This window comes from Solanum dulcamara, chromosome 6, assembly GCF_947179165.1.
Source record: "Solanum dulcamara chromosome 6, daSolDulc1.2, whole genome shotgun sequence".
NCBI lineage: Eukaryota > Viridiplantae > Streptophyta > Magnoliopsida > Solanales > Solanaceae > Solanum > Solanum dulcamara.
The window spans coordinates 47,901,710-47,916,193 of NC_077242.1; the positions used below are offsets into that span (position 1 = coordinate 47,901,710).

Genomic DNA, 14,484 nt, shown 5'->3' on the forward strand with positions numbered 1-14,484 from the left:
AGGACATCAAATCAAAAAAAATAAATCAAAAGATGGGTTAGTTTGACTGTCCCTTTTTCAGCAATTGTTGAGAAGGAACCATCAGTAATTTTGACTTTTTTATTTTCTGCTGAAGAAGTGTAAACTGAGAAAAAATAAAAATTTCATATCATGTCATCACTATCCCCTGAATCTATGATCCAAGGACTTATACATGTTGAATCTGTACAGAGAAAAATAGATGATACATTAATGGTTTGGATAAAAGAACAAGTGGGAGTAGAAGGATCAAATTTAATGGTTTGGAGTTAAGGTTGGAGAACTTGGAGGAATTTGTGTAGTAACTCTACTTGTTCCTTAGTGAATGATGGCATTTCTAGCGAAGATCGCAGCCCTATTTCTTCATTGGTACACTAAAAGGCATGGATGCCATGGTTGTCTGCCTTTTTTTGTTCCAGCTAGGCGGTTTCTAGTGGATATTCCAGCAAGTCTTACTAGTGTGCCGATATTGTTTTGCAAAAATCACACCATGAATTCATTGCTGTCTCTCTGTTGGAATTATGTTAATATAACTCTTGGCTTCTATTGATGCTGTTGAGTGAGTCCACCTATCTCATTAATCACTAGTGTGATACTTTTGTTATTTTTTAACACCCAAGTCTAATATTTAGCATTTTTTAATTTTGAAAATCCAGCATTGAGTGAGATGGGTCCCGTTTTGATACCATGAAAGTTTTGGTACCAAAATTGTACACTCTTATTCATCCATAGGGATACAAATTTATAGTACAGAAAAATAAACTAACTAGCAATCAGATTCTTTGATTCTAGGAGATTTGAGAATCAAGAGATGATTTTATTTGATCTAATATTCTAAACTATTTAATATCCTATTAGATATAATTTTATCAAATCAATTTAAATCCTACAAAATCATATATGATCACAGTTAGATGTTTATAAATCACCTTAACTAAAAAAACGTAAGACACAAATTGAAACTATAAAATAAAGACGGTGCAGCAATATAAATGACGAGAAAAAGAAATGTTAAAGCAAATGCTGCACTTTCCTTTTACTTCATTGTGTCTTACCATTGCAACTTACATTGCCTTTTCTAGGCATGAAAAGTGAAGAGTCATTGTAAATTAGTGACATGAATGGAAGACTTACTATTGTAATTGTATATAGATAAAGGGGATGGGCATTCATCCACTCTTCTCCTCTATTCACCTTTGACTATTCTCACTAAATAGAGTGGCACGGTGAGTGTTCCACTTCCCTCTTAGGCTTTAATTCACCATCGAATCATATGATGCAGGAGAAAAGGCAAAGGCAAAGGCAAAGTCGGAGATCGGCATGGGATAATCTACCGAGCACAGCTCTTGTTAATATATTCTCAAAATCCTCCCTCAAAGACCGCATATACAACATCCCTTTGGTCTGCAAATCCTGGGCTAATACCTCTCGCCACCCTCACTGTTGGGCCTCTTTTTGTGTCTCCCCTCCGGTTGATGCCTTTGTAAAATCTTCGGCAGCTTTTCTAGGCCCTTTCGATGGTAGACGCAGCAGCGATCCCCAAATTGGCATTCTTGGCCTTCAGTCTCTCATCATTAAAGCTGGTGGTGGATCCGCCTTGACCTCTCTCTATTTTTTCCCTTTCCTCACTTCTCTTGATGGCCCTCCCAATGACGACGCCCTTCTTTCCCTCATCGCTCAATCGTAAGCTCTCTCTCAACTAATTGTTCATCCTATTCAACAATTAACAATTAATTTGTATTTTAATAGCTTGTTCTCCAATTATTGCTGGATTTGCTCAATCCACAAGACTTAAGTCTAATTAATGTCCTGTTATTTTAACATAGCTGCCCCAATTTGAAACACTTATCATTTCATGGATCCTTCAATGCCTCTGAAGAAGTTTTATTCCAACTTGTACGGAGCTGTCCCAATCTGGACCTTGTGGACTTTTCTGATTCACCATACTTTAACCCCGCGATTTTACAAGAGATGGAGATTCACTGTCCTAATATTAGAGGTATTAGACGAAACGGATTTGTGCAACCTCTTCTATCATCAAGCCTCATAAAATGCTTCCCAAGTTTGAAGATTCTAAACCTTTCTGATTCAAGCATTGGCGACAGAGACTTGCTGACCCTTGTCACTGGTAATTCAAGACTTGAATATTTGGATATTATGCGCTGCCAAAGCTTGATGCTCTATATGCACATAATTAAGGGAGCTCATCGTCGAATTGCTGAAATTCACTATGACTGAGTCTGCAATTGTGCTGGTAGATACCTAATTTGCCTCTTATTGCTATTGTACTGCATAATCAGGCTTGAATGTATCAAACAGATTTGTATTCTGCAGATTAACAAACAAGTTGGTGACCATGTACTATTTACAGTTGTTTGTTAAAATAGATTGTGGACTTGCAGCTCACACACGTTTTGCAATAGAAAACATGGATGTGAGGAACTGGTTTGGAGTCGAACATGCTGACTGGCTATAGTATAATGTTTTATTTCAACTCCATCCCCAAGTGTTAGCATTCAAACATGTAGACCTGAAAATCCACTGAAGCCTAGAATTTCAGACTCTGAAACCTGCACAAGTATGAGGTTGAAATAAATCATAAGAATATTGAAATAAATTAACCTTGTACATTCTGTCTCTCGTGGGATTTTCTTTCTGTTCAATACCCAAGCTTTAGGTATTAGTGATTTCTTAGTCTAATGATATCTTGAACCTTTTTAACTGGATTAAATGTTTCTCTCTGATAATTTGGATTTGATAGCGCTCTTGCACAGGTTGTTTAAGAATAATTAACAATGATTGTTTTTTCAGATAGTTTCTGGGCCGAGAAATTGATCAATTATTTGCTTGTTGACACTTTGTAACTATCTTGTAGAGTCGTCTCTCGTTCAATACACCACTGGCCTTCCTTCTCATTTCCTCACCTATTCTAATTTAGTCTTGAAACGTGTTTGAATGGTGGTGTCTCTCATTCCGCTTTAGGCCAGTTGGTGATATTAGTTGGTTGCTAAGACAGGTTCTCCATTTGACAGTTGCTACGAGGCTCAACCATGTTACTGCAGCTATTAGATGCATTTGGCAGTTCAGCGTTATACATACTGCGAATTTTTTTATTTCTTTTGCTTTGCCATTGGATGCTGCTTGGCTATCTTTAATCATCTAGAAGCTGTATACTGAACCTGGCAACCTCAGCATTTCTCAGAAACTATATCAACCTTCACATTAAATGATTATCATTCTCGTTTCTGGCAGAATGAATTAGAAAATCTTTCATAGCTGGAAACTGGGAAATCTATTCTCTTTAGCAGTTCAGTCTATTCTTATATGGTATTGCCTATTTTACACCATTCATGGTTCATAAAATAGAGTGCCAGCCAACCTTTAACCTTACAAAAAAAAAAAAAAAACAGTGTGCTAGCCAGTGGCAACCAAAAGAAACCTCTCAAACTATAACAGCCAGTAGTAATTTATCTGTTGTAATCTAGACAGCGACAGTTTATGATTACAATATTCACTAAAGTGAAAAGTGCTTCCAGTTACATTACAATGCGACTTTCCAAGTGATCCTGCAAGAAATGGCAAAACTATCAGCCTATGGGATGTTCTAGTAGGCTTCTCATTTCTGGGCACATCTACTATTGTCTCGTCTTCATCCCAGCCAAAATTTATATCTCAGCTGCTACTTCCAATGTGGTTACCGTCTTGAGACGTGAGGAATCACCTTTATAATTGCACTGGGAATAACGGCTATCAACTGCATACACAAAAACACCCGTGTTACAAGTTGAATACACATGAAAACTAGTACTCCCTCGGTTTTGATTTATTTGTCCTATACTGATCAGTTTGTTATAGAGTTTTTTACTCTTCTTCTGTTTGTCATTTACTATTTAACTTAATTTTATTTTTAATTTTACTATTTTTTGGATCCTCATAATAATACATTCAAATATCCTCTGGTGCTTATTGCTCCAGTGGGTCTTCTTCTTTGAGATTCTCATCCACTTTCCCATCGCTGCGGTGGAGATACGGTGGTGTTGATTGGAAATCTCCGATCAGTCTTACAGCTCATATCAGAACTGCCGCCGCTACCCCTGTTCTCAATAGTAACCATCGAAAACTAGCTACCATGGTTTCGATCTTTGAGGAGGCACACAGATTGTATACCCCATTTTGCTGCATTGTGTTATTCATGTCATCCTGAAGTTTCTCCATCTTTGCTTGCATCTCCTATCTATTGTTTAGCAAATTTATCTTTTACATATATATTGTTTCATTAGAGAAACATTTTGTAGGTATTTCTCTTTTCTCTTGTTTTCTTATCTTCTTTGCAGGGTTACCTTATTGGTGCCTTGAAGGTGTTCGACGAAATTCCTCAACGAAATACTGCTACATTAAATGCAATCATTTTTGGGTGCTTGGCCCAAGAATTTGTTCAACCCAAGATCTGCTACCCGCACAACTCAAAAATCGTTGTGAACATCACCTTGGAAATCAGGTTTATTTCAACTGGAGTTGGTACCTCCGGTTCCCATATCTTTCCCTATTTATTCCTTGCTCATACAATTGTAGTTACATTTTGCTAACTTTAAACCTTCGAATAATTTATTAGTTCATACACGTTTTCGTGGCTTTGGATAGTGATGGTAGACTAGGGTCATCTTCTCACTCAGGGACGGGGACGGGGACGAGGGTTAGGAGGGGTAAGTGGGTTAAAGGAGCGTCTAGAATGAGAATAGGCTCTTGGAACATTGAGACGTTGACGGGAAAATCCATAGAGCTAGTTAAGATCCTAAAGAAGAGGAAGATTAATATAACGTGTGTACAAGAGACCAAATGGGTAGGTTCTAAAGCTAAGGAGGTAGACGGGTATAAGCTTTGGTTCTCTGGTAGATCGAAGAATAGGAATGTGGTAGGCATTTTAGTAGACAGTAACTTAAGGGATCAGGTGGTGGAGGTTAGGAGATACAATGATAGGATAATGTCGATTAAGGTGGTCGTTGAAGGGAACACTTTGAACATTATTAGCGCTTATGCCGCAAGCAGGCTTAAACGAGGAGGATAAGAGGCGTTTTTGGGAGGATTTGGACGAGTTAGTGGGAGGCATACCGTCTACTGAGAAGCTTTTCGTGGAAGGGGATTTCAATGGGCACATCGGGTCTACTGCGGGAGGGTATGATGATGTGCATGGAGGCTTCGGCTTCGGGGTCAGAAATGGAGGAGGAGTCTCATTGTTGGATTTTGCAAGAGCTTTTGGGTGGGTGATAGCCAATTCGAGTTTCCCTAAAAAGGAGGATCACTTGATAACCTTCCGGAGTGCGGTGGCTAAGACCCAAATAGGCATTTTAGTAGACAGTAACTTAAGGGATCAGGTGGTGGAGGTTAGGAGATACAATGATAGGATGATGTCGATTAAGGTGGTCGTTGAAGGGAACACTTTGAACATTATTAGCGCTTATGCGCTGCAAGCAGGCTTAAACGAGGACGATAAGAGGGGTTTTGGGGAGGATTTGGACGAGTTAGTGGGAGGCATACCGTCTACTGAGAAGCTTTTCGTGGAAGGGGATTTCAATTGGCACATCGGGTCTACTGCGGGAGGGTATGATGATGTGCATGGAGGCTTCGGCTTCGGGGTCAGAAATGGAGGAGGAGTCTCATTGTTGGATTTTGCAAGAGCTTTTGGGTTGGTGATAGCCAATTCGAGTTTCCCTAAAAAGGAGGATCACTTGATAACCTTCCGGAGTGCGGTGGCTAAGACCCAAATAGACTTTTTACTCCTTAGGAAGAATGATAAAGGTCTGTGCAAAGACTGTAAGGTCATTCCGATCGACAACCTTACGACCCGACATAAGCTCTTGGTGATGAATTTAGGGATCAAGATGACGAGGAAGAAGAGAATCGGGGATGACCGACCTAGGATCAGATGGGGGAGTTTGACCACGACTAGCGCCCTGGAGATGGGGGAGAAATTGAAGGATATGGGGGCCTGGGATAGTAGTGGGGATGCGAACACTATGTGGGATAGGACGGCTAGTTGTATTAGGGTTGTAGCAAGGGAAGTGTTGGGAGTCTTGACAGGTAGCCGTGGCCGACACCGAGGGGACTGGTGGTGGAATGGAGAAGTGCAAGGGAAGGTGGAAGCGAAGAAGATAGCGTATGTGAAGCTGATAAAAAGCAAAGACGAGGTGGAGAAGTGGACGAATAGGAAACTTTATAAGATAGCGAGGAATGAGGCGAAGTCGGCGGTTTCGACGGCAAAAACGGCAGCTTTTGAACGCCTTTATGCTGAACTAGAAGAAAAAGGCGTGGATAGGAAATTGTTCAAGCTAGCCAGGATGCGGGAGCGAAGGGCACGCGATGTGGATCAAGTGAAGTGCATTAAGGACGAACATGGAAAAGTATTGGTAGAAGAGACCCTTATTAAATAGAGATGGCAGTCGTACTTCCATAAACTCTTGAACGAAGAAGGAGACAGAGAGATTATGTTGGGAGATTTGGAACATACAGGGAGGTGTCGCGTTGGTGAGTGTTGCAGGAGTATTTCGGTCGAAGAGCTTAAGGGTGCTGTGCGTAGGATGCGCTGGGGAAGAGCGACCGGACCTGACGAGATCCCTGGTGAATTTTGGAAGAGCACGAGCCAGGTAGGTTTGGAGTGGCTGACGATGTTATTTAATGTCATCTTTAGGACAACAACGATGCCCGAAGAATGGAGGTCGAGCGTACTAATCCCTCTATACAAAAACAAGGGAGATATCCAGAGTTGCAACAACTTTAGGGGTATCAAGCTTCTAAGCCATACTATGAAAGTGTGGGAAAGAGTGGTGGAGATGAGGGCTAGGAGAGGCATGTCTATTTCAGAGAACCAGTTTGGATTTATGCCGGGACGCTCAACTACTGAAGCTATCCATCTTATGAGGAGACTGGTGGAGTAGTATAGGGAGAGAAAGAGAGACTTGCATATGGTATTCATTGATCTAGAAAAGGCTTACGATAAAGTTCCATGAGAAATACTATGGAGATGTTTGGAGGCTAAAGGTGTACCGGCGGCGTACATTAGAGTGATCAAGGATATGTATGAGGGCGCCAAAACCAGGGTAAGAACAGTAGGAGGAGACTCAGAGCACTTCCCAGTTGTGATGGGGTTACATCAAGGATCAACTCTTAGTCCGTTTTTATTTGCCTTGGTAATGGATGTATTGACGCGACAAATTCAAGGTGAGGTGCCATGGTGTATGCTTTTTGCGGACGATATAGTCCTGATCGATGAGACTCGTAGCGGAGTTAACGCTAGGCTGGAGGATTGGAGACACACCCTGGAGTCTAAAGGGTTTAAGCTGAGTAGGACCAAGACAGAGTACTTAGAGTGCAAGTTCAATGAGACACCCCATGAGGTTGGCGCGGAAGTTATGCTTGGTGACCAGGCCATCCAAAAGAAAGGTAGTTTCAAGTACCTGGGGTCTATCATGCAAGGCAGCGGGGAGATTGACGACGATGTCACACACCGTATTGGGGCAGGGTGGATGAAATGGAGGCTCGCTTCTGGGGTGCTCTGTGACAAGAAGGTGCCACCACAACTTAAGGGCAAGTTCTACAAAGTGGTTGTTAGACCGGCTATGTTATATGGGGCGGAGTGTTGGCCAATTAAGGTCTCTCACGTCCAAAAGATGAAAGTAGCTGAGATGAAAATGTTGAGATGGATGTGTGGGCATACCAGGAGCGACAGGATTAGAAACGAGGCTATTCGGGATAAGGTGGAGTGGCCTCAGTGGAAGACAAGATGCGGGAAATGCGACTTAGGTGGTTTGGGCATGTGAAGAGGAGAGACACAGATGCCCCAGTGAGGAGGTGTGAGAGGTTGGCCAGGGATGGCTTCAGAAGAGGTAGGGGTAGGCCGAAGAAATATTGGGGAGAGGTGATTAGACAAGACATGGCGCAGTTACAGCTTACCGAGGACATGACCTTAGATAGGAGTGTGTGGAGGACCCGCATTCGGGTAGAAGGCTAGTACATAGTCGCGTTATCCTACCCTATTAGTAGGCGCATTAGCGCACTATAATTTCCTTTGTGGAGGACTCAGATTAGGATTAAAGGCTAAGTGATTCATCTTTTGCACCATAGTAGTTGTAGTTCTGCTCATTGTTTATTGCCTTTTGATTTCTGCATTGTATTGCTGTTTATAGTTGTGGCGCCGTTGTACTTTGACTGTCTTATCTATCTTATCTTATTTATTTATTTATTTATTTATTGTAGTTATGCTTCTTTCTTCCCGTACCACTCTACCACGACTTTCCCTTTTGCTATTCCTGTTTTCATCTTGTTTTCTTTATGTTTGCCCCTATCTGACCTTTTATCTTGTCCTCTCTTAAAGCCGAGGGTCTTTCGGAAACAGCCACCCTACCTTTCAAGGTGTGGGTTAGGTCTGCGTACACTCTACCCTCCCCAGACCCCACACTATGGGATTATACTGGGTTTGTTGTTGTTGTTATTGACTTGACACAGAGTTCAAAATAAATAAATAAAGAAAAATTTTAAATCTTGTGGTCTAAAATTAAAGACATGTCAAATGTACGCAAATTCCCTTTAATCTTGCAATATTAAATATGACATGTGAAAAGATGAAAGTAAAGAGTTGCTAAAAAAAAGAGATTCTTGATCGAACAAATGGAGTAGAAGATTGCACCCAGATAACTGATCCTCATCAATCAATAATTTCCATATTAAGTTCCATAGATCTATTTACCCAAGCAAAGCCAATGCACAAGATGCTAAAGCGAGGATATCGAAAAGGAGCTTTTTCTGAAAGGAATATGGCTGAAAAACAAAAAGTTTTCAAGTGTTATCTTTATGAGGATAGAAATATTTTGCTATGGCATAAATATCAGTTCGACATACCAGTAAGAGGACTATATATGAATGGGGAGAGAATGTTAGCTATGGAACTTATGCTTGAAATGCACCCTTGAGCAATTCCCTAACAGAAGAACAAGAAACATTGTATACTTGTCAGAAAATGTTTCTTTTATTTTTGATTTGAGGCCAGCTTTCTGTACATCCTGGCATTAACTAGTCAAATTCTGTTCACTAGGCCCAATTTCTTTTGAGACAATGCTTTGAATCTACAGTTATTAAACATCCATCAACCGTCATAGCAGTAGAGGAATGAAAAGGAAAATATTGAAAATAAATCTAAGAATACTCACAGAGGGTTTCACAAGGGAGGTGAAAATAGGCAACAATGCAGCAGTATAGGGAATCTGAAAATCAGGGAGTTAAACGTACTTGAGCACAAATACACAGATTGAAAATTCGAGCTCAATGTTTTTGAGCTTACCCAAATTTTTTGTGTTACACTGTCAATAAGAAGCTGCAGATTTAGGTAAAACTTAGTCTTTGCCCTCCTCTGAAGAGTGGGGATCAAATCAAATCTTATCAAATGCGGACAGGCTTAGTGTATTCCGTATAAAGGTGACTTGAACTCAAAAACCCTGGAAAAGTACATATTAAGAGTTCACATACGTTTGTAAATCCAGCAATCAGTCCTAAGCATAGCAGAACCTCCTCTCCTGTAAGAGGAGCCAACATAGGCATGAGGAGAAACTGCATGATTTGAAAAGTTAATATATGAAATATAACCACGAGGAAGAAATTATAAGTTACTCTGATCCATAGCGAAAAAGTTACCTGAGAAGTTGCAGAGCAAATGTTGGCTATTAGCATCATATCAGCAAAGTTATCTTTCTTGAAATGAAATCTAGCCTTTAAGAAGTACTGCAGGGAAATAATTAAAGACAATATCAAGTTAATCATATGGTTGAAAGAAGTAAGAATGGCCTTCCAAAAGCTCCCCTTGTTTCATACTATAATGTACCGATCCGATACTCTCAAGAAGACCAGTTTTGGACGTGTCATGGTTGTCACCAATGAATGCCCAATTAACACTTGAAAAAGTAAAAAAAGAAAGTACCTGAAATGGAGCTTGTTCTCCTCCTTCTGCAAGGCTATTCAAGAAAGCAACAGATGCTGCAAGTGAAAAAGTAACACTGCAACACGACAACCAACAATTGCCATCATATTTCTTCTTTTGTTAGAAGAAAGAAATAGCTCTTGTACCATCTACTTACCTCTTCTTAAGAAAACGAAAGATATCCTTGAGGGATGGAACTTTCTTGAACACCTTTATATTCTTTGTTGTCTCGCAATCCAATTCAGTATTTTCCATTTCATTATTTCTCAAGATTGGCTGCTGCTCAACAGAATATTCTTTAATGCAAGCTGTATCCTCTAGAAAAATTTGCATGTATACAGCAGCAATTGTTGATGCAATTGTTGCTACCTTTATCAATAAAGAAGAGCATATATATAAGCTGAGACTGAACAAAACTAGCTAGATTAGCCAAAAGTTAAAAATTCAGAGAATTAAGGACCAGAAATATCTGAGAAGTGGAGAGGAAGTGATCAGCTAAGGTTCCACAGACAAATGCAGCAGATCCAACCCCAGCCAAAATTCCGATGGCAGAGGCACGCTTTGCCTGTGACTTATGGTCTGCCTGAAAATAAAGTGTTATTAGTAATAGCATTGTCTGGTAATACTATATATGTTTATTGTGAATAAAGAGAATGTATTGTTGGGAGAAAAAAAGATTACCACATAAGCAAGGGCCACGCACTGAATACCACCATCACATATCATGCCAGTGAGCGTCCTTAACACATAGTAAAATTTCTTTGTCCTCCTATATGCCAATATGACTGCCAAATATAATGTGACTTCCATCAGTTAGTGCTTCTTTTTTCTTCCAAAACTGGTTAAAACAAGATGGAATGAACCTGGGGGAACAATGGAGAGAGTCACTGGGACTGTGAGCAAAGCTTTCCTTCCATACACGTCAGACAAATTCACAATTATTGGCATCATTACCACTAAACCAATTCCAATTATCTGCATCAGAAAATTTAATTGGAAAACTACCACATATAAAACCGTTATCACTTTCTGGTAGAGCCTCCTCTCCAAGTCAGAATCACATAAAACGGTTTCCTAACTACAAACATGTTGAGGCATACATGTAGTAAATAATGGCCAGAGGTGAAGCGTTGAGTCACGGAAACTGTAAAATCAGATAGCTTGTCCTTAATTTGCTACCCCACACACACACCAAAAATAACAAGGTAAATTGGTTATCAAATCCTAACAATAGTAATTAGGGTTAATTGCAATAAGCCCTGCAAACACTATTCCCCTGTGAAATATATTTGTAACTAAGTATATTAAATACAAATTAAAATTATAAATATTTTTTACATCTTGATTTTTATGAAATTCAAAAAAGAAATTTTCTTGTTGAAAGGTTTTATTCACACTTTAACTAAAAAGATTACAAACATGTATTGAAACTTGTATATCTTGAAACTCATAAATATATATTATGAATACATGTTACTCAATAAGAAATTGGTATTATAAAGTAATATTAGTGGATGTTCCATTATTAAATGGACCCACTTAAATGACTAAATTGCCCACCTTTTGTTCTTGTCAAAAAAAAGGGCAGCCCAGTGCACTAAAGCTCTCGCTATGCGCAGGGTTCGGGAAAGGGCCCGACCACAAGGGTCTATTGTACGCAGTCTTACCTTGCATTTCTGCTAGAGGCTGTTTCCAAGGCTTGAACCCGTGACCTCCTGGTCACATGGCAACAACTTTATCAGTTACCCCAAGGCTCCCCTTCACCTTTTGTCCTTGTCAATTGGCTATAAATATAGTCATATTTCCAGTAATGAAGAACACACACAGATTCTCTCAACTCGCCAGGAACAAGCCTCAGTAGTTTGGTCCCTGGGGCGACGCGCCACTATCAGATGTGCAGGTTTTAAGCCTATTTTGGCTTGGCGCTGCAGTGGCGCCACGCGCCACTATAGCGTCAGTAGGAGATTTTGCCCAGTTTTCCAGATTTTGAGAAAGGGCAAACTGGACTTTTTCCCTAATTATATATACTCTAGCCTTGGACGATTTGGACCATATTTTTTAGTCTTGTGCCTCTCTCTAAAAACCCTAATCTCCATTCTCTTCTCCCAAACATCTCCAACAAGATTTGTCCTCAAGAGCTCAAGGATTCAAGATCTTCAAGTCAAGTCTTGATTTCCGGTGAGATGATCTTCAAGCAAGGTATGTAAAGCTAACCTAAAATATGAATTGAGTTCTTCCATATGCCCATAGATGTGTTAGATAGAAGTTGTGAAAGATTTGAACCTCCTATGAAGGTTTTCTTGAAATTTCCTAAACTATAGAATATTACTAAAATATATTAATGATATTCTTGAGTTGATTTTGTTAAGAGTATGGATTCATGTATTCATTCACATAAACCCAAGATGAGATTTCTCTTTTGTCATAATTTATCTTGAGGATGAGATTGATGATTTTTATGTATAATAAAAATAATATTATTTTTATAATGAAATGAGGTATTCTCTTACTTGAGTTTGATGAAATTGATTTTGAGTTATATGAGAATTGGGGTAGTTATGAATGTGAATGGCATAAAAAGAAATGAAACATTGGTAGAGCTAGAATGTCGCTTTTGTTTCTATAAATGTAATATAGAATTAAATAAGAATTTTGGATGTAGATGTTTGATGATGTGATGATGATGTGAATGATGATATTTGATGATGATGTGATGATGATGTGATGATGAGGTTATGTTGATGAGGATGTTGTGTGATGAAGTGGATTGGAGTCTAATGTGATTATGCGATATGTGATTTACCTAATTTGATGTGATTGGAGTCTTATGAGCATTTTGAAAATAAACGATCTTTGAGACAGAGTTTTAAATAAATAATTTGCGAATATTTTTGCATAATTTATTTATACACTATTTTGAGTTTAAAGAATGATTATTTCCATCTATGATTTAAAAGAGTTTAAGCATGAGTTGAGTTTGAGAAGTCTTTTAATTATTTTGAACAATAGTATTTTGAGTATAAATGAGTTGGGCATTTTCACTTTAAAAATGTCGATTTTTGAGATTGAGTTGAGATTGTATCAATTTTAAAGAGAAGAGTTTAATGATTTGAGATGAGTCGATTTGAAAGAAGGTCCAATGAGGCCAGAGTTGATTGAGTTTTGAAAGAGTCCAATGAGACTAAATGAGTTGATTTGAAAGAGTCCGATGAGACTAAATGAGTATTTTGAGTATTTTACTCACCTGATAGATATGAGCATATTGAGTCTTGGAAGGAGTATCGAGCACCGAATTGGGTAAGAGTATAGTCCATACTCAAACCAATAAACTACGTCGCCAAACGTAGGAGAGGATTGAACCGTTAAAGTCGGATGCTTCCTAAATTACTGTCTTGACATGATAGGACTTGGTTGGATTGGATCCATGATTGGTTGATTCGTCCATACCCTGGCAAGGTATGAACGGACGCGGCAACAACATCGGTTTGTTGTACTATCACTCGCTCATATGGTGATAGTTGTCGGTTAGAGAAACTCCAAAATTGAGTGGATTGTGCATGATATGATTGGTTTGATTGAGATTGTTTGATGATTGAGTTGGATTGTATAACATTACTAAGTTCTAATTTGCATATTTATTGAGTTGAGTTCTTTGTTTTGATTGTTGAGGTGATTGTTGAGTTGATCGTATATGATCGGATTGGGTTAGATACATGGTGACTGGATGGTACATGATTGGGTTGGATGTGTGATTGGATTGGATTAGATGATATGTGATTGACTTAGAGTTGATGGCATGTGATGGATTGGATTAAATGATATATGATTGGATAGTGTATGTATATGATTGGATTGGATGGTTTATGATTGGTCTTTGTCTAAACTGTGTTCTTACTTTAGACTTATGACACTTTGATTTAGTCTCTCTTATCTTTCTGATTTTGAGATATTTGACCCAATGTTATTCTTCCTTGAGGTTTGTTTCATTCCGCCATATTACATACTCGTACATTCCATGTACTGACGTCCATTTAGACCTGCATCATTTCATGATGCAGAGACAGGTATAAGAGATCGTCAATAGGAGCACCATTGAGGATCTATACACACTCAGCGTATTGATGAGTCCTTCCCTACATTCGGAGGACACCACTTATGTCATTCTTGCGTCGTGTTAGCCCTTTTTTATTTTGATTTAAGGTAGCCATGAACATGTCATTGGCACCAATTAGGTAGTAGTGATAGAGACTTCATAGACTAGATAGTGATGGGTCGATTGAGTATTTTAAATTCCTTGAATTATTCTTGTCAAACTATTTTAATGACAAAGATTGGAGTTTGATTTGTTGGCCCATGGCCTTTCTTTCTTGAGTTAGATCGTTGATTTGGATTGCCCGCCAAATTACTTCGCTATTTTAAACTTCTGCTGGTTGATTGATATTGAATAGATGTGTGATTGGACCAGGTGGTTCGCTTGGGGACCAGCAATGGTCTTTGAGTAC

The 14,484-nt window shown here is 39.1% G+C and overlaps 1 protein-coding gene and 1 pseudogene across 1 annotated transcript; one reads left to right on the plus strand and one right to left on the minus strand.

Annotated features, from left to right (window-relative positions):
- Positions 1 to 1,090: 1,090 nt before the first annotated feature.
- Positions 1,091 to 2,424, plus strand: LOC129891126 (putative F-box/LRR-repeat protein 19). The gene is made up of 2 exons (XM_055966383.1): positions 1,091 to 1,701; positions 1,845 to 2,424. Exons 1-2 carry the CDS (start codon positions 1,292 to 1,294, stop codon positions 2,254 to 2,256), a joined length of 822 nt encoding a protein of 273 aa, XP_055822358.1. The 5' UTR covers positions 1,091 to 1,291; the 3' UTR covers positions 2,257 to 2,424.
- A 725-nt stretch (positions 2,425 to 3,149) lies between these two features.
- On the minus strand, positions 3,150 to 11,238 carry LOC129891127 (uncharacterized; annotated as a pseudogene).
- Between the last annotated feature and the right edge of the window lie 3,246 nt (positions 11,239 to 14,484).

What these genes read in the sequence shown, in the direction of transcription:
- LOC129891126 (XM_055966383.1), top strand. Translation starts at nt 1,292, where the DNA reads ATGATGCAGGAGAAAAGGCAAAGGCAAAGGCAAAGTCGGAGATCGGCA. An exon ending in CTTTCCCTCATCGCTCAATC is followed by an intron (nt 1,702 to 1,844) that starts GTAAGCTCTCTC and finishes ATTTTAACATAG; the next exon opens with CTGCCCCAATTTGAAACACT.